Source organism: Carassius auratus, chromosome 19 (assembly GCF_003368295.1).
Source record: "Carassius auratus strain Wakin chromosome 19, ASM336829v1, whole genome shotgun sequence".
In the NCBI taxonomy this organism is placed as follows: Eukaryota; Metazoa; Chordata; class Actinopteri; order Cypriniformes; family Cyprinidae; genus Carassius; species Carassius auratus.
The window spans coordinates 25561830-25584434 of record NC_039261.1 but is presented as its reverse complement, the minus strand read 5'-3'; the positions used below and the strand labels follow the sequence as shown (position 1 = coordinate 25584434).

Below are 22605 nucleotides of genomic sequence, written 5' to 3'. Positions count from 1 at the left end.
TCATATTACCAACCACATATACATAACTATTAGCTTCTTCATTCAATGTTGCCATCTAATAATTAGCATCTAACCCAATTTATTACCTAAAAATCACTTTTAACATTCACACATTAAAGCAAACTGCTTCAGCCTTGGATTTTTGCCCATTTATTGCATCTCTTATTTACCTTAGTAGGTGTGGCCAATAATATTTCAAAAAGCATGCAAGAATATATAGTTTAAAAATCAATTTCTAATAGTAAACTATTTAAAAATCTATAAAATAATTATTTATCATTACAAAATTGTTCTTTGCTTCTTTGATGAATAAAAAGTTGAAAAGAACAGCTTTTATTCAAAACAGAAATCTTTTCTAACGATATAAGTCTTTACTATAACTTCTTTTCCATTTAACACATCCTTGGTGAATGAAAGTAATAATGTCTTTAAAAAATAAAAATAATGAAAAAAATAAACAGACACCAAAATTTTGAATAGTTGCGTAGTGTATATTGTAACAAGATTTCTAGCTTGAATAAACACTAAACTCTTTTTAACTTCATATTTATAAAAGGAATCCTAAAAAAAGTATTACAGGTCCCAAAAAACATTAAGCAGCACATTTTTAACTAATAATAAAAATGGAAGTGCAGATTGTAATGACGTAATGCGCTTTACGACATCTCTGCTAGGATGCCTTACCCATGAAAGGGATTCTTTACAGGTCAACATCAAACAGAGCGGGCCCAGATCTCAAAAAGGTGCCCCATGCGTTCACACATTTCACAGGCCACAGAGTTAACATGACCCCCCAGATTTTCATGAGGCACACTTGTAAAGAGGCCTGAGAGACCCTGGAGAGCTGGAGAATTAGGCCACACTGAGAGCCATGGACTTTCCTGAGAAGCAGAGCTCACTAAAAATGCACCAATGTTTTGTGAACTAATGATGCAAACCTGAACACTGTGAAGTTTCCTTGATGAAACAGCTCTGCTACTCCAGCCTAATGCTGGCGACAGATCATGGGGTTGAATCCCAAGAAAAACACACTGCTTTGATACTTTTGGTGATTAAGTCTTATCTGAAATTTCTCTATCATACAAACAGAGCATGCTCCTTTCCTTCTCAAGCACACATTAACACAGTTGTTCATGCAAAAATGGAAATCGCTGCTGCGATAAAAGCAAAAACTGTGAATAGAATCTTTAAAAAAAAATTTTTTTACTATTATATGACTCCAGAAAACAAGTATTATTTTAGTATCACTGTTATAATGTAAAACATTATGAACAAGTTTGCATTTTCTTTTTAATTTTAGTTGTTAAATTTTTTCAATTAGTTATTTTAAATTTATTTTATATACTCAAAAATTCTGAAAAAAGTAATATTAATGTCCTAAAATCTAAATAAAACACATATTAATAAAATACATTATACAGTTCATTAATATAAAATATACAATTGACTTAAAATCTACACAAAAATTTTAATCCATAAATACAAATACTGTATAATTATTAATTACGGATGGATTCAGTTTTGGATATAAATAAATAAATAAAAATACTGTATAAATATTAATTATGGATGGATTTGATTTTGGATGAAAATATAAAAACTTTAATTATTACTTATGGTTTTAGTCTAGTATAATATCCCAGCAGAAGACCAGAAATATTGCAAATAAGTCATTTAGACTACTTTTATGGTGCCTTTCTTGCTCTAAAGCAACAGCATATTTCCATGAGCTATTCCCTTAAGAAGGCAGAGCAGCAGTGAGTTTGGTGTCAGTCAACATGCAGACGCAGGTTTCTGAGAGCTCCAGCAGTGAATGACTGAATGCATCTGATCATTAAACGGACGACTCCGGCAGGCGGTCCCGCTTTGGAAAGGATGCGGCTCTCTGCTGGGCTCCTTGGGTCACAGGCCAAAGTGGCACTAGCCCATCAAGATGCGCGGTGGCAGATGTGTGACAGGTTAATCCATCAAAACAGGTCAGGAGTCCTCAAAACCCCCAATAATAACAGAGAAATATAGGCCGTTGTCGCCGTGATATCCATAAGAGCTGTGGGTAAAAATAAAAGTTGGTGGTGCTGTCATAAGAAAGCTGAAGGAAAATCCGCAGGTCTGACTTTCAAGAGAATGCCTCACATTTTCCGCTCCTCGACACTGTTGACCTTTGCCTCACGGTAGCGGAATTCCTTGGCTGCGGGAACATCCTTGGAATTGCAGCATGGAATTTGCGAAAAGTTGTGACTTCATTTTTCGTAATGAGGTTGAGATCAAAATAATATGGCAAAACAAACACTATTCAAAATGATTCAGCAAGTACTGTTTGTTTGAATAAAGGAGAATGTGTCTTTAAACTAGTCTGGAGTTTACCTCATGCAGGGGTAAACCAGAGCGCATATGCCGCGTTTGAAGTGATGGTATATTTTCCAAGACTTAGCAAAACAGATCCGTGTGGTCGTAGATGGTGTGATAGTGCATAAATGTGCAGTGGAACGAATGGAAATGAGCAGGAGATTATGGAGAGGATTTGTCTGAGGCTGAAGAGTTCCTGAAACATCTGTTGATAGGAATAGTGAAAGGACAAGTTATGGTGGGGAAAAACGAAATGAGGATTGGGAAGTGGCACAAAGGGAAGATTAGGCTTATAGTAGGGTTGGACGATTAATCGAAAAAGTATTCAAAACTGAAAATCAGAATATCTAACAGACGTAATTTTCCCATATAATTTTTTTTAAATCCTGTTAAAACATACCGTGTGTGTATTTGGCGCCAGAAAGACGTGTATGACCATTGCACTCGCATCCGGCAGCTTGCAGAGCTCAACGTCTAGATGCCATGTTAAAGGGGGGGTGAAATGCTCATTTTCACTCAATATCCTGTTAATCTTGAGTACCTATAGAGTAGTACTGCATCCTTCATAAATCCAAAAAGTCTTTAGTTTTATTATATTCATAAGAGAAAGATAGTCTGTACCGATTTTTGCCGGAAAAACACGACCGACTGGAGGCATGACGTGTGGGCGGAGCTAAAGAATCACGAACGCGAATAGGCTTTTGCGTTGAGAGCATGTGGAAGCTGTGACATTACCTTGAGGGAAAACACATCATCCAAAACAAACCATGGCTTACAGTCAGATTCAGCCATTTATTTATGATCCAGAATCAGATCCAGAGGCTGAAACTGAAAGAAAGCAGCAGCAGCAACGACTCGCTCCGAGCAGGGCTCGAACCCGGGTCTCTGGCATTGGAGGGGACGCACTAACAAGGAGGCAGAGATATTTGAAGCAGTTTTACTCACCGCCTGCGGTTCCAACACACGATCGTGACCCTTTTTCCTTGGGATTGTATCATCCTTAAGAAATAAACGATACGCAAATCCGTCGTCAAACTGGGCCTTGTGAACAAGCATCTTCGAAATGCAGGGAACAAACAAAAACACTTGCACAACTCCGTTGATGCTCTGTAAAAATAAAGTCCATCCACTGGTCCCTTAATGCTGTTTATTTTTTTTGGTAATCTGTGCAGGGTTGTCTTGCCCTGGCAACCAAAAACACACTTCTTTTGTGACTTTTCGCGACGCTCTCGCTCTGATCAGTGAATCGCTCTGATCAGTGAACGTCTGTTGTGCTCTCAGTGCTCTGCTATACGGGAGCGCGCGCTCTTCCGGCAGAAGTGCCTTAGGACCCATATAAGGAAATTCCGCTCCATCTAACGTCACACAGAGCCATTCTCGAAAAAAACTTTCCGAAACTTGTGACAAACCGGAAGTAGTATTTTGGGAACAAAAATACTCCTTCAAATGTACAACTTAATTTTTGAAACTTTGTCCATGTTTAGCATGGGAATCCAACTCTTTAACAGTGTAAAAAACTCAGTATGCATGAAATAGCATTTCACCCCCCCTTTAAGTTAAAACCACAACATTTTTCATTTCTAATAGCAAAGGCAAATCACAAGATTTAAATATCATGCCAAAAACTGTATTCAGCATGTACTGTATTTAGAATGCACCATTTGTTTAAATAAAGAAAAATGCATACTTAAACGTATCTGCAGTTCAAAAAATATTATATATGTATTTTTTACATGTAAAATTTTGGAAGATTTTTTATAAAAAAAACATTAAAATACATATAAAATTAAAAAGAATATTTCTAAAAAGTCTATTAATAAAAAAAGAACTATTTCTTAATATTATATTATACTATAACTATTATACATTTTATTAATACACATTTATAAAACACTTAGTTCCAGTACTCAATTCTGATTAGTCAGCAGCTGTGTTTTATTTAAGATACAGCACTTTTATGACCATAAATATATATACAGTGGGGCTCGAAAGTTTGGGCACCCCTTGCAGAATCTGAAAATGTGAGTAATTTTCAAAAGAGATCATACTAAATACATGTTATATTTTATTTAGTACTGTCCCAAGTAAGATATTGTACATAAAATATATTAACATTTAGTCCACAAGACAAAAAAATTGCTGAAATTATTAAAATAACCCCACTCAAAAGTTTGGGAACCCTTGGTTCTTAATTCTGTGTGTGGTCACCTGATGATCCTCGACTGTCTTTCTGTTTTGTGATGGTTGTGCATGAGTCCCTTGTTTGTTCTGAACAGATAAACTGAGCAGCGTTCTTCAGAAAAATCTTTAAGGTGCTGCAGATTCTTCAGTTTTCCAGCATCTTTGCATATTTGAACCCTTTCCAGCAGTGACTTTATGATTTTGAGATGCATCTTTTCACACTAAGGACAATTGAGGCACTCCAACACAATTATTAAAAAAGATTCAAACATTCACTGATGCTCCAGAAGGAAACAAAATGCATTAAGATTTGGGGGGTGACTGTGAAGACCGGAAAAATGTTTCCTGGTCTGATGAGTCTCGATTTCTGTTGAGACATTCAGATGGCAGAGTCAGAATTTGGCGTAAACAGAATGAGAACATGGATCCATCATGCCTTGTTACCACTGTGCAGGCTGCTGGTGGTGGTGTAATGGTGTGGGGGATGTTTTCTTGGCACACTTTTGGCCCCTTAGTGCCAATTGGGCATCGTTTAAATGCCACGGCCTACCTTAGCATTGTTTCTGACCATGTCCATCCCTTTATGATCACCATGTACCCATCCTCTGATGGCTACTTCCAGCAGGATAATGCACCATGTCACAAAGCTCGAATCATTTCAGATTGGTTTCTTGAACATGACAATGAGTTCACTGTAATAAAATGGCCCAAATAGTCACCAGATCTCAACCCAACAGAGCATCTTTGGGATGTGGTGGAACGGGAGCTTCGTGCTCTGGATGTGCATCCCACAAATCTCCATCAACTGCAAGATGCTATCCTATCAATATGGGCCAACATTTCTAAAGAATGCTTTCAGCACTTTTTTGAATCAATGCAACGTAGAATTAAAGGCAGGACAAACACAGTATTAGTATGGTGTTCCTAATAATCTTAAGTTTGTGTTTGTGTTTGTATATATATATATATATATATATATATATATATATATATATATATATATATATATATATATATATATATATATTGTTGTATAGCATGTTATGCGTTTATGATTATATGTGTAATGAAAAAAAAAAAACGTATAAAATGAATATAAATACATGTCCATTTACACACACAAAAATAAACTTTTCTTTCTCAATGCAAACGTCTCTTCAATTTTACTGCTACATTCCTGCCAGGTTCCCAAAATACCCAGTTGGTCTGTCTTACAGGGCATTACATCATGAGGGAACCCACCACTACTTACACTGAAACGAATAAAATTACTCAGTCACTTTCTTAAATGCTGACAACAACCTGAGGCCGTCTAGACAGAAGGAAAGAGCAGACAGCCTCGCTGCTACCAAATGCATCAAGGCATTCAAATGCCCATTTCCAGCAGTCGGCTCCAAACCGCAGAGAACTGCCTCCTGACACAAAACAGAAAACGTTGATCTCTAACAGGGGCAAAAAACACACGGGAATAATGACACAAGACACGACATCTTTCCACAGAATGGAAATCATATGCTTGGTGAGAATGCGACGTCACCGTGCTGCCAAAGTGAGTCAGGCCTACAGGCCAATTGCCATTTGAAATCGAGCAGAATGGGCTCATGGGAGAAAGTTGCATCCTGCCAGTGTCTATGAGTGTGATTCAGGTCAGGCTTGCATGAGTTAGTGTGAGCCGCTTGAAGAAGGTGCAGAATTGTTGCATTACTGCAGCTTCAGAATCTCCTCTACTCTTCTTTCCGCATTTCTTGTTTGGCTCCAGTGCTCAAAGCATCCCACCAGCATGCTGTCACTCGGGAGCACTGACTGGAAGTTGTTTTTGGAGTGAAAACCGCATGCCTGGAAGTGAAGTATTCCCACTCGGCTGCCTGAACGAATCCTGGAAGCGCAGGGGAAAATATATATACATATTCTCGAAAAGAGTTAAAAAGAAGAGTCTGCTTTCAATCGAAGGACTGTGTCAAACTATTTGCCCTTAAACATCTGTGACTCATCTTTCAAGTAACTATTTGGGGCCAGTCTGGCTGGCAGAACAGTGCAAGTTATCACCCATTCAAGCTGGTGAATTCTTGTCCTGTGCCAGGTCATATTCACCAGCAGTTGGGCACCAATGAGCTTTTCAGGTGGACCAGTTGACTTTTTAATGTGAGGTTCTGAGCCATTGCACATACCAGTTTACTCTTTTGTTTGCATGTATTCAACACAGATCAATTTTGATGTTTACACTTGATGATACACTTGATCATGGCAAAATTTGTTTAAGATACATTAAAAAACATCAGGAGCTCATAAGATGCACATAACCCACTTGGCTGTATGCAACAATGCCAATCACAACCTGCAAACATCAGTGATGATGAAATAATAATAAACAATTGAATTAATTGAATAAAATAATAAAAAAAAGTTAAACATTAAAATAATATCAGTGACTGATTCCTCTAGACAAAATAAATAAAAGTAATTGAATGAATAAAAGAATGAGTAAATAAACAAAAATTAACAATTTAAAAAAGGACTAACAGAAAAAAGTATAAAAAAAGAATAAGAATTAATTCTGATTAAATTAATAATCATTAAAAATAAATAAATAAAAATGCACAAATCATTTATTAACAAATAATAATGAATAAAAGTAAATTAATGAATGGATAAAGATTTTTTTTTTTTAATTATAAAATAAAAAAGTAATATAAATTAACTTGAATAAAATAAAATTGTATTAATTAAACATACCAAAACTTTAAAAGAATAATACAATTCATAAAAGAATAACTAATGAAAATACAAATGATAAAAATAACTTACAAAAATTTCTAAAAATAAGTATATAATGAACAAAAGAACAGGCAGATAAAATAAATGAATAAATTGATAAAATAATAAACTTCAGGAATTAATAAAATAATAACAAAAAGATTAAATAAAAGAATGTAAATGACTGAATAAATTAACGGACAAAATTTCTGAAAAAAATAATACAATGATTGGATTAATGAATAAATAAAAAATAAATAAAATGAAAACAATTAAAGAATATAAATAAAAGAATAAACAAATAAGGAATGAATGAATTAATCAATCAGATCGTGTACACCAGTGGTTCCCAAACTGGGGTGCGTGCACCCCTAGTGGTGCGCAGACTGACCACCAGGGGTGCGCAAGAGAATGTTTGTAATGGCGGGGAAAAAGATCGCTCTTTATTATTTTTATGTATTTAACTGAGGTAAACTTTACATGCAAAGATTTTAATTAAGAACTAAAATTTCACATTTCACATTACACACTACATTACTGTATAAATTACAATTGATTTCATTTCTTTTTACAAGCATGTTGTGTCACAATAGCCCCGCCCTGTTCTTTTAGTTCATATTAGGCGCTAACTGATAATTCGTTCATTTTTTTCACTTACTACATTCAACAGAATGGACACCTGGGGCCGGATTCACAAAAATCTTCTCAATAAATAAATTAAAATATTAAAACGTTCTCAAATATATTCCTAAGAACATCTTAATTTTTTTTCTTAAGAAGAAATTAACAGCCGTTATCTGAATAAATACATGTTGCTGCTAAACTCACGCCTGTAGATTACCCTAATAATCATAATCATAAGCACGTACCAGACTGTATATTTTTGTTGCGACTTTGAATGGCGCTCAGCTTCATGTTTTAATGCGGCCTGTTTTTGAACAGTTACTTTTAAAATAGCCTGTCTTAAGCTGCAGCAATATGTTTCATTAATTTTTGTGTCGTGTTTTTGCACTTTCATCTGAGTGAACGCTTCCGGTATTTTAGTCCGCGCTTCTACAGCAAATGCATCCTGCGCACTCATATGCACTGAATATTGCCAAAGATGATGTATTAATAAGCTAAATTAACCCTGACTCGTTTCAGGGTTGCTAATGAGTTTTGAAGTCAGCAAAAAGCAGGTCACACACAGGCTAATCATGAGCGATCATGTTTACATTAACAGTCATCGCTGTCCCTTCAGAAAACTTGTGCACATCTCTAGTCCTCCTAGCTGTTGCTGTAATGTTCAAATATAACAATTAATTTCAAATAACCCAATAAATTCATTAAATAATTATTATTATTTGGATTTAAGACAAGTCTGGGGCTGTCCTAAATTTAAGAAGATTATCTTCAACAATCTTAAGAAAAGATAAGAATATTCTTTAGATTAATTTTTTTGGGAATACAAAATATCCTTAAGTTTTTTCTAAAATTAAAAAATAAGAAGAAAATGGAAGTTGAGGAGAAATTTCTTCTTAAGAATGTTTCGTGAATCCAGGTTAAAAACGGGCACTTTAAAGAAATTAAATATTTATATGTATATATCATATATATTTAATGTATATGATCTGTGTGCAAACATGCAGACCCATCCATCTCACAAAAAAAGGAAGTGATCTTTTATTATTATTATGGTTTCTAATTTACAGTGAATATTTGTATTTAGTTATTGCAATTAAAAATGTGAAATCTAACCAGAGTAAGGTGTTGGGGGGTGCTTAACAGGTGCCAAACACTAGAAAGGGGTGCATGCTGAAAAAAGTTTGGGAACCACTGGTGTACACAACCATACTCCATTTGTTCACCATGAGTGTTCTCTACAGCAGGTTTTGTAATAACGAATGAGCTGCGGTCAGACCCTGCTGGACAAAGGTCTGTAACAGCACACTTGGCCGCCCACGAGTAGACAGATCAACGCGAGTCCATCTGCTTTATTTTGCAAACCACTTCTCTTTCATTCAACTTATCTATGGAAATGTCCAGACGGCCCAATACGGCGAGTGTCTAATCATGATGTTGACATCCTAAGATCCATACAAACAGCACATTTGTGGCGCAGCGATGATTTCGAAATGACTGATACGGTGGCAGCCAAGTTTCCCCATGACAGTTGGTGATAGCAAACAGCCACCTAAAAGGGACAGTTATTAAAAGCAGAGATATTAGACCCAGGCTCTGATAATGCCTTAAACAGCTGAAGGAAGGGTTACGGATGTGGCGTATTGACTACAGGGCTTGCGGTCGGAGTCCCTGGTCCTTGTACAGGCAGAGAAGGTTATTAGGAAAGTGTGTTTGATATTTCAGACGTTTATGGATGTGTCTGGTTGACCAGGCCGATCTCGGCGTATGGCAGCAGGGGTGGGGGTTGGGGCGATACAGCACCTGTACGTCTGTCAGATGGATGGCAGTGAAAGTCCTGAGGGACGACGAGCCCCTTGTTTTCACTAAGAGACTGACTGACCACCAACGCTGACAGACGCAGTCCCAAAAAGTTGGGAAAAAACCTTAAGAAAAGCAGCCTTTCGGCTTAATATTGCACCGCTGCTCAAGTGATGCAAGCTTCTTTTTGACCCTAATCGAAGAACAAAAAGAAATGCGCCATAGTATACTGATGCATTCAGAGATACTGAAGTGATAGCTCACTCAAAAAAAAAAAAAGGACAATTCTGTTTTCTTTTACTTGGTCCTATCCTGTAGTTTTTTCTTCCTCTGCTGAACACAAAAGATTATGTTTTGAAGAATGTTAGCAACCAATCAGTTGATGGTAGCCATTGACTTCTATAAGTATAGTCAATCGTTAACTGTTTGGCTACCAACTGTGCCTGGTTGAACTATCTCAAAGGGTAAAGATTTTGGTAAGCCTGTGGGAGATTTGAATACTCGGGGACAGCAAATACACAAAGGTTGCAAAACATTTTATGGTTGCTGTGTACATCTCTGACTCTCCTTTGCAAACCAGCAGGTCCTTGGTTGTAAAACACCTGAACATTTCTGCAGTTTGCTTTGAGAAGCGATGACTCACCCTCTCAAAACTGGTGCGTTTATAACGTCAATTAATCTGTGAAGTTCTCCAGGGGCAATTTATGAAACCTAGCTTGAAATTGAAAAACGTGGCCATTTCAAATTCAATAACGTGTTTAGGTGCATTAAGTAACTTGATTTATGATTGCATGCTGGCACAGAATATTTTCCAGCAGCAGTGCTGATTTGACGCAGAGCGTTTAACACGAGTAGACGCTGGTTCTTGATGGGCACCGGGCAGGAGAACTGCTTAAGATGGGATTTATGGAAGCGGTTCCATGGCTTTACCCACTCGGCACGGGCCACTGAGCGACAAGCCATTTGCAGACGGAGCAGCCTGCGTCTCCTCCCCACAAATGCAGGTTTGCATTTCCCTCTAATGGGATCATTTATAATCCCAGTAAACTCAAACTCCGCAGTGGAGCGCTGCCACATCCACACTTTCCATGAGGTCCATCCAAACAGGCCATGCGTCTGCAGCAGGAATGCGTGCAGACGTGTTAGCGCACCGCATCCCCGTGCGCGAATGTGGGTGAGTGGCAGCTGTGCGCAGACCATTAGGATGCCGCTAACATCCACCGCTAACAGCTCGCTGGAAAAATCTAAATTGGAAAATGATCATGGAATAATACCCAAACGCAAGCATCCAGCAAGGAATATGAGTAACTGAGCGGGACCCAAAGAGCTCTCCAAAACACAGCACTTTTCACATTTGCTGCTCACTTCATTTCGAGTTGTAAAAAACCATATTAAATCGTCAATAAAAGCGAACACGAGAAAATAACGACAGAAAAAGATGTGGAACAAGTGATGAAGTACAAACAGTTATTCAAAATTAAAAAAAATAAAGTAAAAAAAAAATGCATAATTCATTATTGCATTGTACTGGCTTAGACTTAAGGGGCCTTTGAGATATACATGCAGAAATGTAAAGATCAAGGTACAATCCCTTTTCTTCTGGTTTCTAGTCCTACAGTAACCTCATAACCCAAATCCCCCCAAGATAATACTGAACAACAAAAGTGTTCAATTGCAGGCAAAAAAGTAGCTTAGTCTAGAACAAATGTTAAAATAAGAGCTTTGCGAGTCAGTGGACGGGTGTAAAATGCATGTGTGGATGGACCGCTCTCAATTAGGTCTTCCGGCCTTCATAATACAATGGAACAAACCAACTCAGAGTCTCTGTAGTTTTGGCATGTTTATAAGCTTCATGCACTGTAAATGTACCCGAGAGAAAACACGTCATAAAAAAGAACCAGGAGCACTTTAACAACGGAAAAGTCACAATAAGAGCAATGAGAACAAAGCCCTCGGCCAGGCTAATTGCTTTTATTTGTTCCCTTCATATGGCTCCGCCTTCTCTTCTGAATAAATTAACTGAAGTCATCGCCGCCGTGACTTCAGCAGGTCTTGAATGCGTGTGTACGAACAGGATCACGTCTGGCTTAGATTAAGCGATCTCTGCCGGTCTGAAAGCGATACAGGGGCACTTTTGGACCCGTACAGACAAGCGGATCGGAGCTGACTAGCCGATCGCAGTACAGCACACCCCGGGTGTTTAACCAAACACCAAAAACCCTGCGGCCTGAGAGGATCGGAGCCCAGAAAGCATTTTTCTGCTGGATTAGATGTCGCAGAGCACTGGAGGAGGTCAGTGGGAGCTAATGGCAGTCAGATGGGATGCAGTTTCTCCGCTTTAAGCAGGCCGATGGCCAGATAACAAGCGTTGTCATTCGTTACCCCAGAGGTCAATCTTTATGAGGTAGCGAGACATTCCATCCTTGCCGTGGTCTCACACGACCCTAATGAATGTCGTCACATTACGACCCTTTTTCCTTAATGACTCGTCCCTAGATATACGGACTGCCGCGGTGAGCTCTTGCTTTAATGACTGAAAGGTCACAACTGGGGTCTGGAAAGAAATATAACCGTGTCATTGCGTTCGTGACTGTGACACTAAAAGACATAAATGCTTTGTTGAATAAGAATCTTTCTCTACAGTGTACAGTGACAAATGCACTTACTTTTCTGCTAAATATAAGCCTAAAAACGTGTCTTTTAAAGGAAAAACCAATCCCTAAATCTACCAATAGGACAAAAGAACATCTCATTACGTTAGTACACAATTTTATGAACTTTCAAGTTAGGAAAAATAAATAAATAAATAAGAGTAAATTAAAAATCTCTTTAAGGGCAAGTTATTGCAAATCAACCTCATGATATGATACAAGTCATGATTCAATATTTCACAATGCATTAGGGGAAAAAATCTGAAACAAGAAGGGTTTTATTCTCTCTCCTTATTTTCTCTTAAGTCATTTTAGTGAATCTGTTCATTTAGATGGTTGATTTTAAATTATACCTACTGATTCAACTCACCATTCATGTTCAGAAGAGCCATCATCACTACATTTTCACATAGCCATACTGTGTTCTATGACTCTAATATTTCACTCACCTCATAGTTTGACTCCTAAACCAATTTCTTAGTCAAGTTATTTACAATTACCAAGCAAATCAGTTCAAACCAAATGATCTGATTTAAAAGAATGATTCATTTGCAAAAGAAGCAAGCACACAAATGTCTGAGACTTCACAGTGACACTTTCATAGCGAAGCCTTTGTTCGCCTCTTTATGAAGACACATCTTTGCAGAAGTGCAACTGATACTTTTTAGTCTGGGGAGTGAATATGTCTGACTAGTGACTGGTAAAGCCATTCAACTTCAAAATTGGTTTCAAGAAGGAAAAAAGACATCTTTAAGGTTTTATTCCAAGTGCCCTAAAAAAACTGAAAAGAGGAGGAAAAGTCCATTCAGAACCGGATAAACGTACATGTTTCGACATGCGGAAAACATTATTTCAATACAATTGTGTTAAAAACTCAACTAGTGATTTACTGCTGCTAGTTAAACCAGGTCAAAATTCCTTTTTACAAGAATAAAATTAAAGAGTGCTCTCCCACTCAGAGGAATATAAATCTCTTCGCTCACAGCAGCCATTAACAAAACCATTTACATTAATGAAAACATGAAACAAAGGCTTCGTGCCTCAACAGACTGGGAACGTTTTCCATCTTAAATTTAAGGAGGACGCAAGTTTCAGGTGTTAAGTGTTACGTTCCTGTTCTTCATGATGATGGGCTGCAAATGACCGCTTGGGGAATGAATTAATTAATCAATTCCCCTTAAAAAAGGAAAAGACTGTATAGTCTAGCTCAAAAAGTACATATCGCTACTATTAACAACAAATAATGAATTAAAAATGGAGCCAAAAAGAACGGAAGCAAGTGTTTGAGAGGATCCGCCTCTCCTGTGGTCTCGACCACGAGCAAACGCCGGAAATCAGATATCCTGTCTGGCCTTTAACTCGCATCGCTTATTAATGAGGCTGCGGTTCGAAGAAACTAAAAATGAGATGGCATTAATATGGATTTACCACGTCCTCAAAATTTCTTTTTCATCATCTCCATCTCAAGCCGTCATTCGCAGAGAAATGCTACGAAAACCACATCGTTATGCCGCCAGACTAGACTTGAGTTCATGTCAAAAATATGAAATCTAGAGAAAATGAAGGGGGAAAAATGACAAGCCACCATTCATATCTTCATATTTTCCAGAGGGTAAATAGGAGCTGAATTTATAATGACATCAAGGAGTACACTTTTAATCCATCAAATGGTTGCGTTGTATGGAAACGTATTTTGTTTTTGTTTTTACCTCCTGCCACTTTACACTTCACCTATACAACAGAAATAAAACATTAGGATGAGAAAAGGCCTGAACTTGAATAAATACCATGCTGGTCTTGTGCAATTTTCCCTCAACGAAACCTGTAAGGATGGTAAAGTCAAGTTGATATGTTTTGGGAACAATATTTTTAAAGACTTGCAGCTATAAAGTTACAAAAGCGTGACAGAACATATAATAAGTTCAGACAACCTTTTCAAACTTCCATAGTTATGCTAAGCAAGACCATATACATTTCCTCAAAGTTATTCTCAGAACAAGAAAAAAAAAAAACACAACATGAGCAAAATCTGTCTCTCAGAGGTATCATCTTCATTTCATCATAAATAGGTGACTGGTGGTAATGACTAAGAGAAGAACAGGTGCTACGATCTGAGTTATGCTTCAGTTAGATGATGTTATATTGCTATTTCCCTTCCGTGACTAAACCGGTCCAGGCAATGTACTGAAGTGTAAGATAACCCACTCATCTTCACGGACAACACAGTTTATCAAACTACCGGACAGTCACTGACTCAGAGTGGAAGACAAACCACAGGAATATAGACTCACTGGAAAAGACCGGCCCTGAGGAAGATCAGACTCTGACACAAGGGTCTCTGTAAAACCACCACTGAGGTAAGGTAAATGGTAACAGAGTTCAGGGGGAGGAGAGCAGAATGGGTGAAAGAATGACCCAAACCTTACAGATCTACAGTTGAAGCCCTGGAGTCTTATAGTCCCTCTAGGAAGCAGTATAACTGTAAATGAAGGGTGAAAGGAAGAGGCAGCGGGTAAATAAAGATAGAAGAGTAAATGGTGTCAAAACAAAAACAGCAAGCAAGCAAACAAGGTGGCAAGGATGAAAGCAAGAAATTAGGAAAATTTCTAAAAAAGAAAGAAATATAAAAGAAAAAAATAAAGAATTATTTAAATTCAGTAAATGACGAAAGCAAAAAAAGAGTAAATGAAAAAGATGAAGAAAGGTTAATTGGAATTTTAAATCAGTTAGGAAGGAAGGAGGGAGAAAGAAAAAAAGAAATAAAGAATAAAGCGAGCAAAGAAATAAAAATCTTCAACCAAGAAAGTGAGCAAGCAGAGGGAAAATGTGACCCGAAAAAAGGATTGTTGTCAGATAGGAACCAAGCAAATGAGTATGAAAGAAAGCAAGAAACGATTTCAAACCACTAAAGCAAGCAAGCAGAAAAAAAGAAAAAAGAAAGGCCATTATTAACTGGGAGTTAAAAAAGCTGAAGTTGATAGCTGTATAGAACCACTTTGCTCCCTGCCTGAGCCGCCAGCTGGTGTATTTGCATAAGCAGTAAAAGAGAGGGATGGACAGAGGGAGAGAGAGAACGAGAGAGTGAGGGAGTGAGAGAGGGAGGAATCATACCAGGCACTCCCACAACCTATAAAGCACAACCATACTGAAACACTCAGTGAAACCACACGTGGGTCTCTGCTCAGGGGGGAGAGCCAGCGCTGCACAGAGACTGAGAGCCGCAGGAGAAGTGTGCATGTGTGTGTGAGGAATCAAGACGTGGATTTCAGCTCAGATGGGATGTGAGTGAGGACAAACGATAAGTTCAACCCTTCAGGATCAATTCTCCAAGTCTTGAAGGCAAAGAAAAACTAATTTCAAATGGTCCGTAGTGGCAAAGAAATGTAATACCAGAGTGCAACTGTACTAGAGGACTATCCAAAGAGCAAACAAGTGCAGGATTGGTTCTGAAGCTAAGAGATCCATGCATTAAGAACTCTAGAGTCTTACAAGCAAAATTTGAGATCCGTGTGGAGAGGTTTGGAGGTTTCTGCAATGTCTTTCGCAATGGTACGACCGGCTCCCAGCCGATACCTGTATTCGGAGATCTCAATGATGTCAGAGGACGATGAAAATGGCAGCGAGAGCTCAGGCTCGGACGACCGCTCTTTTCGCTTGGACACCTCAGGGTACGACATTAAAGTTGGAAGAAAGCGGAAACCTGGCATAGGAGGTGGTGGACGGCTGATAGGGTCACCAAGCAACTGCACGGGCACAATGGGTCCATTGCCAGAGGGCCGTCAACGCAATGCAGCCAATGCACGGGAGCGGGATCGCACCAACAGTGTCAACACGGCCTTCACCGCGTTGAGAACTCTGATCCCCACAGAGCCTGCTGACCGGAAGCTGTCCAAGATCGAGACCTTGCGGTTGGCATCCAGTTACATATCCCACCTTGGAAATGTGCTCCTGGTGGGTGAAGCGTGCGGGGACGGACAGCCGTGCCACAGCGGAGGACCCTCGACTTCAAACTTCTACCACCACCATGGTTCGCCAAACCAGGACTCGGAGAACTCGCAGCCCAAACAGATCTGCACGTTTTGCCTCAGCAACCAGAGGAAAATGGTGAGTGAGACACATACAGGTGTTCGCCGTTAAGGTTGTGCAAAGATCTAGATGTGTTAAAGTCCACAAACAAGCTGAAGAAATACAGACAGAGGTGTGAAATACGGCTGAACCTTAGGGAGGGATAAAAGCGGGTCTGAATCATTCTCTGCTAGTAAGGTCACTGAGGGCAAAGACTTGAGGCAAATTTGGGATGTATTAAATACTGTCAAAATAAACTTGAAGATTACCTTTTAAACAGGTAGTTGTAAGTGTTTGTTTCCTTTCTACAAAGCATTTATATAAATCTAGCCACATCTAAGCAGCATATATTCACAAAACCTAGACTCTTAAAAATAAAGGGGATTAGAAGGTTTTTCACAGCGACACCATAGAAGAATCTTTTTTGGTTCCACAAAGGACAGTTCAGTCAGAGGTTCTTTGAAGAACCATCTCTTTCTTAACTTTTTACAATCTGAAGAACCTTCATTCAGATGTTAAAGGTCCTTTGTGGAATTATTTTGACAAAAAAGGTTCTACTATGGGATCGTGAATCAACTTTATTTTTAAGAGTGTACTCCTTACTTCTAGATCTGACACTGCAAAAACTTATAACTCAACAGAAAGCTGATAAGGCATAATTTCATACATGCTTTCCAAGGCATGATCAACTAGTGGTTTCAGATATTCTGCCCTACACCGGCCAACTGCGTCTTTTAGTGTCATAATTCTCAGCCTCCCCAAGATAATGTTTGTCACTGAAAACCATCCTCTGCGCTCTGAAGCTGAGTTATGACTTCATCCACATGTCCTTTTCCATCAAGGGCGATATCTCTGTTACAGAGTGCTCTGCTACCATGACCTCATAGACAGATGCAGTGAAAGATCGGATTAAATGTAGCCCAACGGAAAATATCCAATCAACAAAGAGACTGTCAGGTAATATACAAACACATCATCCATCTCTTCCCCCGGCGAGCGTGACTGCACTGACCTTGGCCCGTGGAGCCAACACCACAGCACATTAAAAATAAAACCGTAAATCACGCTCTGGCTGTGAGGAATACAATGACACCAAACCAAAAACAGGGGGAAAACTGTAATTTAAACTTGCATGGCGAAGAACTGTCAGAGGTTGAAATATAACACACGCTCAAGACAATTACACTCCGCCATGACACAAGAGCATTTTTGGTCAGGGTATCTCACCACCGCAACGTGTGTTTAATCCTCAAAAACCTGAAGTGCTTCCAGAAGCCACTGAGCTACATTTTCTTTTCTGGATCTTTCAAAGTAAAGTCTGTAGTGAAGGAAATAAACAATAAAAGATAGCAACTGATTCTGCCGGGGATACTCTGCACCACACGGGTGAATTACAACAAACCTAGTTTGGGCGATTTATGACAAATGAACAAATGGGAGGCATAAATATGCAAATGTAAATGGTCCGTGATCTATATATCAGGGCATGAGAATCTAGGGAACATCTGCTGCTGGGTATTTTCCCCCCAAGTAGCCATGCACCACCCTCAGCATTTCACTCTCACATCCTGTGTTGTTCTTAGTCGCTTCCTCGTTGCCCAATTAATATCCTTGTCAAGCACGACATGCAACCTGCTCTGACCTTCGGAAATCTTTCAGAGGAGGATTTTTACCGATTTCTGAAAGGAACACAGTGATCTTTGCACTTTAAACTGAGAGCATTAAGGCTATTAAATTGTTAAGATTTCAATGGATTTATTTTGTAGCAAGAAAAACACTAAGTACGAAAAAGTGAAGAATATTTCAAGACTCTGTGTGCAATTCATGTACTCTAAATTGTCTATACATTACTAACAAATTCGACATTGGCCACTGTTGCTCTCTCTATATATCGATCAAGCACAAATTTATCTCATTGAGCATCTATAAAAGTATCCAAATCGAATTCCTAGACATTTGATATTGCACAAGCCACACTGTATATAAAAGACTGAAACAAATGTACAAAATAAGGGTTCATTATAAATCAAATTTATAATGGAAATATAAAGGTTTTATTCACTAAACTGTTTGTGGTTAAACTATTGTTGAAAATCACATAGAAAACACCCAGAAACCACAGAGTTAGGAACAACAATAGGCCAAAGGCCAACACTCCCATTTCAGGCCGTAACCTTAATCCGTACAAAACGAAATGATAGATCTTTATACGTCCATGTCTTCAGGATTCCAGTGGCAGGCAGATATTTGAAACAGACCGGGCCTTGCCTTTGTAGTGCGCTTTCAGAAGTAGGTCTGCGCTCTCCAAAACCGCACTCGTCTCTTTTACCCCTACTTAGTGCTCATTACGCCGTGAAAGTATCCCTCAGCCAAGACGCACGGCTTTATTGTTTCTAAAGAAAGAGAAAGATGAAATAAAGAACACACACACTAGGAGAAAGACGTAGAGGTATAACTGAATTCAAATGTTCGGATTTTCGTTAAGCGTCTGCAAGCTGACACAAAACAGACAGCTGCATCGAGATTCTCCAGCGAATGAGCAAAATGGAAGTTTAAATCAAACGCAGACATTCATGCGGCAGAAAACTGCTACTTTTGCCTGCTAAGACGTTCAAGCCTTAAACAGATTTGTGTCTATATAAAAATGATCGATTTTACCCTAACCATTTTTTTTTCACCTTTTGATGCATCTGGCAGTTTTATCTATTTATTTTCATCTTGGATTGCTTCTAGATTTTTGCACACGCACACACTCACTTGGTAACTACTATTTTCTACATCACTCTATCCACATGGCTGTACCACAAATATGACAGAGGGAGAAATTCCCCCTATTTTTGTGTTTTGACACCATCTTCCTCTCTCTGTTCAGCTAAACCACACTAGTCATTAGTGGTGGATGCTTGGTTTCTCGCAGGTGAGGACATAGGTTTGGACAGATTACATAACCAGACATGATTACTCAGAAAATGCCTTTTTTTGAAGCAGGTGGGATGCCTTCCTCAGAGTTATGGCATCTGCTCAGATGGTGACTGAATAAAAAGTAACTTGGGTCATATTTTCTACATAATTATCGAGACTTCTCTGATTACGAGCATATGGAAGAGTTTAGAGTCTTTCGCTCTAACGGGAGCCCAAGCATTTGACACAATATGAAATTATTTGAAGTGTTAGTAGTGCGCATTATAGAGCCAACATTTTTCCCTCCGTAAACTGCCGTTTCATTCGAATGTATCCTGAAAGAATTGGCCAAAAGCGGGATCTTATAAAACAGCCAAATGTGAATACTTCAATACCTTCTGGAAAGTGAAGCCACATGAATTAAAGTTGGGCTGGAATTGGGTCATCATTTACCACAGGTGGGGCGGTACGCTTCATAACCATAAACGAAGGGAAACTAGTGTTTTCGCTTGTGGGCAGCAGCAATAAGGTCTGTGCAAATACTCCCGAACACTATAAAAACAATCAAAAGAGTATAAATGGTGCATGCAAAGGGTCCAAAACTCGTATATTGGGATTAGCGCAAACACAAGCCTGGTTTTAATAATCTACCTGTCATGTCACCACCAAGAGGCTAGAGTTACACGTCTAAACACATGCAAGCACACACACAGTCTCACTGTGATCTTCAGAAAGCAGTCAACCTAAGGTGAAGCCAAATATTTGTGTTAAGAGCACCGCAGCCACCTGAAGAAGAAAAAAAGGAGGTGAACACCAATTTATTGATATAAAGATATTTGAGAATTTGCTGTGATTTGTTTCCTGCCTCAAAGTACTTGGAAATAATGTGTTTATAAAGGACTTCAGACCAAGGGGAGCATACGATCAATCTGGGCCTTTGGACGTAAGCTCCAGCAATAATAATTTCTTTACGGCGTGTTAGACAGGATATGAAAAGCAAATGTAGGCAAAATCCTATTAGTTTGGCCATAAGTGATCCCTGGAGTCAGAGTGCTGGTGACTTTAAAGTGGCACTGAATTTAAAGGAGGGGCTGTTGGGGGAAAGAAAGAAAGGAAAACGTTGAGGGTCAGGGTTATTTTCAAATGGGATTCTGTCTGACTTCATCAGTTAAGGTTGAGTGTTTTGACTAGAAACTCCGCCTACATCAGATGGGGGCCGTAGGAATTGCCATTCCATCTGCTCCTGTTCTAAGCAAAGCAAACTGGGATATGTGAGCCAGGTGTGTGTGTGTGTGTGTGCATGCTACCGCAAATGGAAAGGTGATAGGAGAAAAACAGCAGGCGTGTCAATGCCAAACCACCAGCCCACAGGGAGAATGGCGACATTAACGCTCAAGAGTCAACAACTACTGAAAATCTGAAAATTGAAAATCAATAAATATTGAGCATTTGTAAAATTTTGAATAAAAGCAATCACATAAATGATAAAAAATAATGAGAATGAGAACAAAATAAATAATTGAACCTGACGTTTTTTTATAATTAATCAATTATTTTCTTTTTTCTTTTCCAGAGCAAAGACAGAGAGAGGAAATCAGCCCTGAGGAGTTAAGCCACGACGAGAATGGATTTACTAAACATCATCACCAATGTACAAAAGCTGTTGACTGCAAAATGCAATGTTGTGGTGTATATATGCAAATATCAATTCATATTTAATTATTTGTAAATCGTTGTTGGACATTTTATTGGAGAAAAAAAAAAACACATGTATGACTGGAAAAAGACCAGACTGCAGCAACTTGGTTATCAAAGAGCTGAACATCCCGCCACAGCCTTCATCCATTTCCACCTTTTCGGTTCATTTACACACCAAGCTCCACCAAATGTTTATTTTTGGCCACAGGGAGCTGAGGTAAAGCTATTTACCAAAGACTATCTGTACAAGAGGACGGCATTCGCAAAGCTGCAAATGATCACATGACTTCCCCAGGAGACACAACATACGGAGCCCAGCTTTGCCAATCAAAACAATAAAGGAACATATTCCTATATTCAATCAAAGAGGACCTTGGGAAAGTGCTCATATTGAGGACATGAATGAATACAAACTGATGTTTGGCACGTTATTTCTAACAAAAACACGAAAGACACTTAGCCTGACTATGAAAATGCAATAAATTCATTAAATGCAGTATACTGTATGTCTAATATGGCAAATGACATATATTCTTCATTGTTTAAATTAAAAATGACTAAGCAAACAGCTTGAAAACCACCTGCGTTTCTTTCTAGTATGTCTCAACATCATGCCACAAAGACGTTTGGATATCTTTGTTATCCAGCCGTCCTGTAATTTAGCCAAAACCTCAAAACAGCTACAAAAACAGTCCCTCCAGATAAAGATCAACACTTTCATTTGATCATCTCTGTAGATCATCTTTCATCACGAGTCCTTGAAGACTAAATATTTAATTTTACATTCTCTTTCTGTGTTTGATTAGGCTAAGAAATACAAACACATCTAGAGACACTTACATAGTCTTATATTTCACAAACTCAGACATGATACTTCAAGATTTATTCAACGTTATCAACTAATACTGGCAAGAACAGTTGTTTATGATCTATTCCAGTGATTCTCAACATTTCTGCCTCTTGATTTTCTGGACATAATTGTACAAATATTTTAAAAATTTTATATTCACAATTTCTACCTTATAAAAGACTTTAGAGCTTATAAATACTCTCTTTCTTTCTCTCTCTCTCTCTCTCTCTATATATATGTATATATGTATATATATATATATATATATATATATATATGTGTGTATATATATATATATATATATATATATATATATATATATATATATATATATATATATATACACATACACACACACACACACACACACACACATACGCACAAGAGACTTCTTTAAAAAAACATTACAAGTCTATATGTATATGTAAACACTACTGTTATTTTATTTTATTTTTTAAAGAAGTCTCTTCTGCTCATCAAGGCTGTATTTTTTTTAATCAAAAACACAGGGAAAAAAAACAGTAATCTTGCAAAATGTTATTATTAAACATTGGTTTCTATTTCAATAATAATTTATTCCTGTGACGCAAAGCTGAATTTTCATCGGTCATTACTCCAGTATTAAGTGTCACGTGATCCTTAAGAAATCATTCTAATATGCTGATTTTTGTGCTGCCAAATATTTTTTTGAAAACTGTTACTTTTTTCAGGATTCTTTGATCAATAAAAAGCTTAAAA

The 22605-nt window shown here is 38.1% G+C and overlaps 2 protein-coding genes across 2 annotated transcripts in view; one reads left to right on the top strand and one right to left on the bottom strand.

Annotated features, from left to right (window-relative positions):
* Window positions 1-22605, bottom strand: part of bop1 (BOP1 ribosomal biogenesis factor) — a 73627-nt gene that overhangs the window by 25641 nt on the left and 25381 nt on the right. The gene's annotated exons all lie outside the window — the stretch shown is intronic.
* On the top strand, window positions 9004-22078 carry scxa (scleraxis bHLH transcription factor a). Its single transcript, XM_026289713.1, has 2 exons — window positions 9004-16457; window positions 20893-22078. Exons 1-2 carry the CDS (start codon window positions 15888-15890, stop codon window positions 20929-20931), a joined length of 609 nt encoding a protein of 202 aa, XP_026145498.1. The 5' UTR covers window positions 9004-15887; the 3' UTR covers window positions 20932-22078.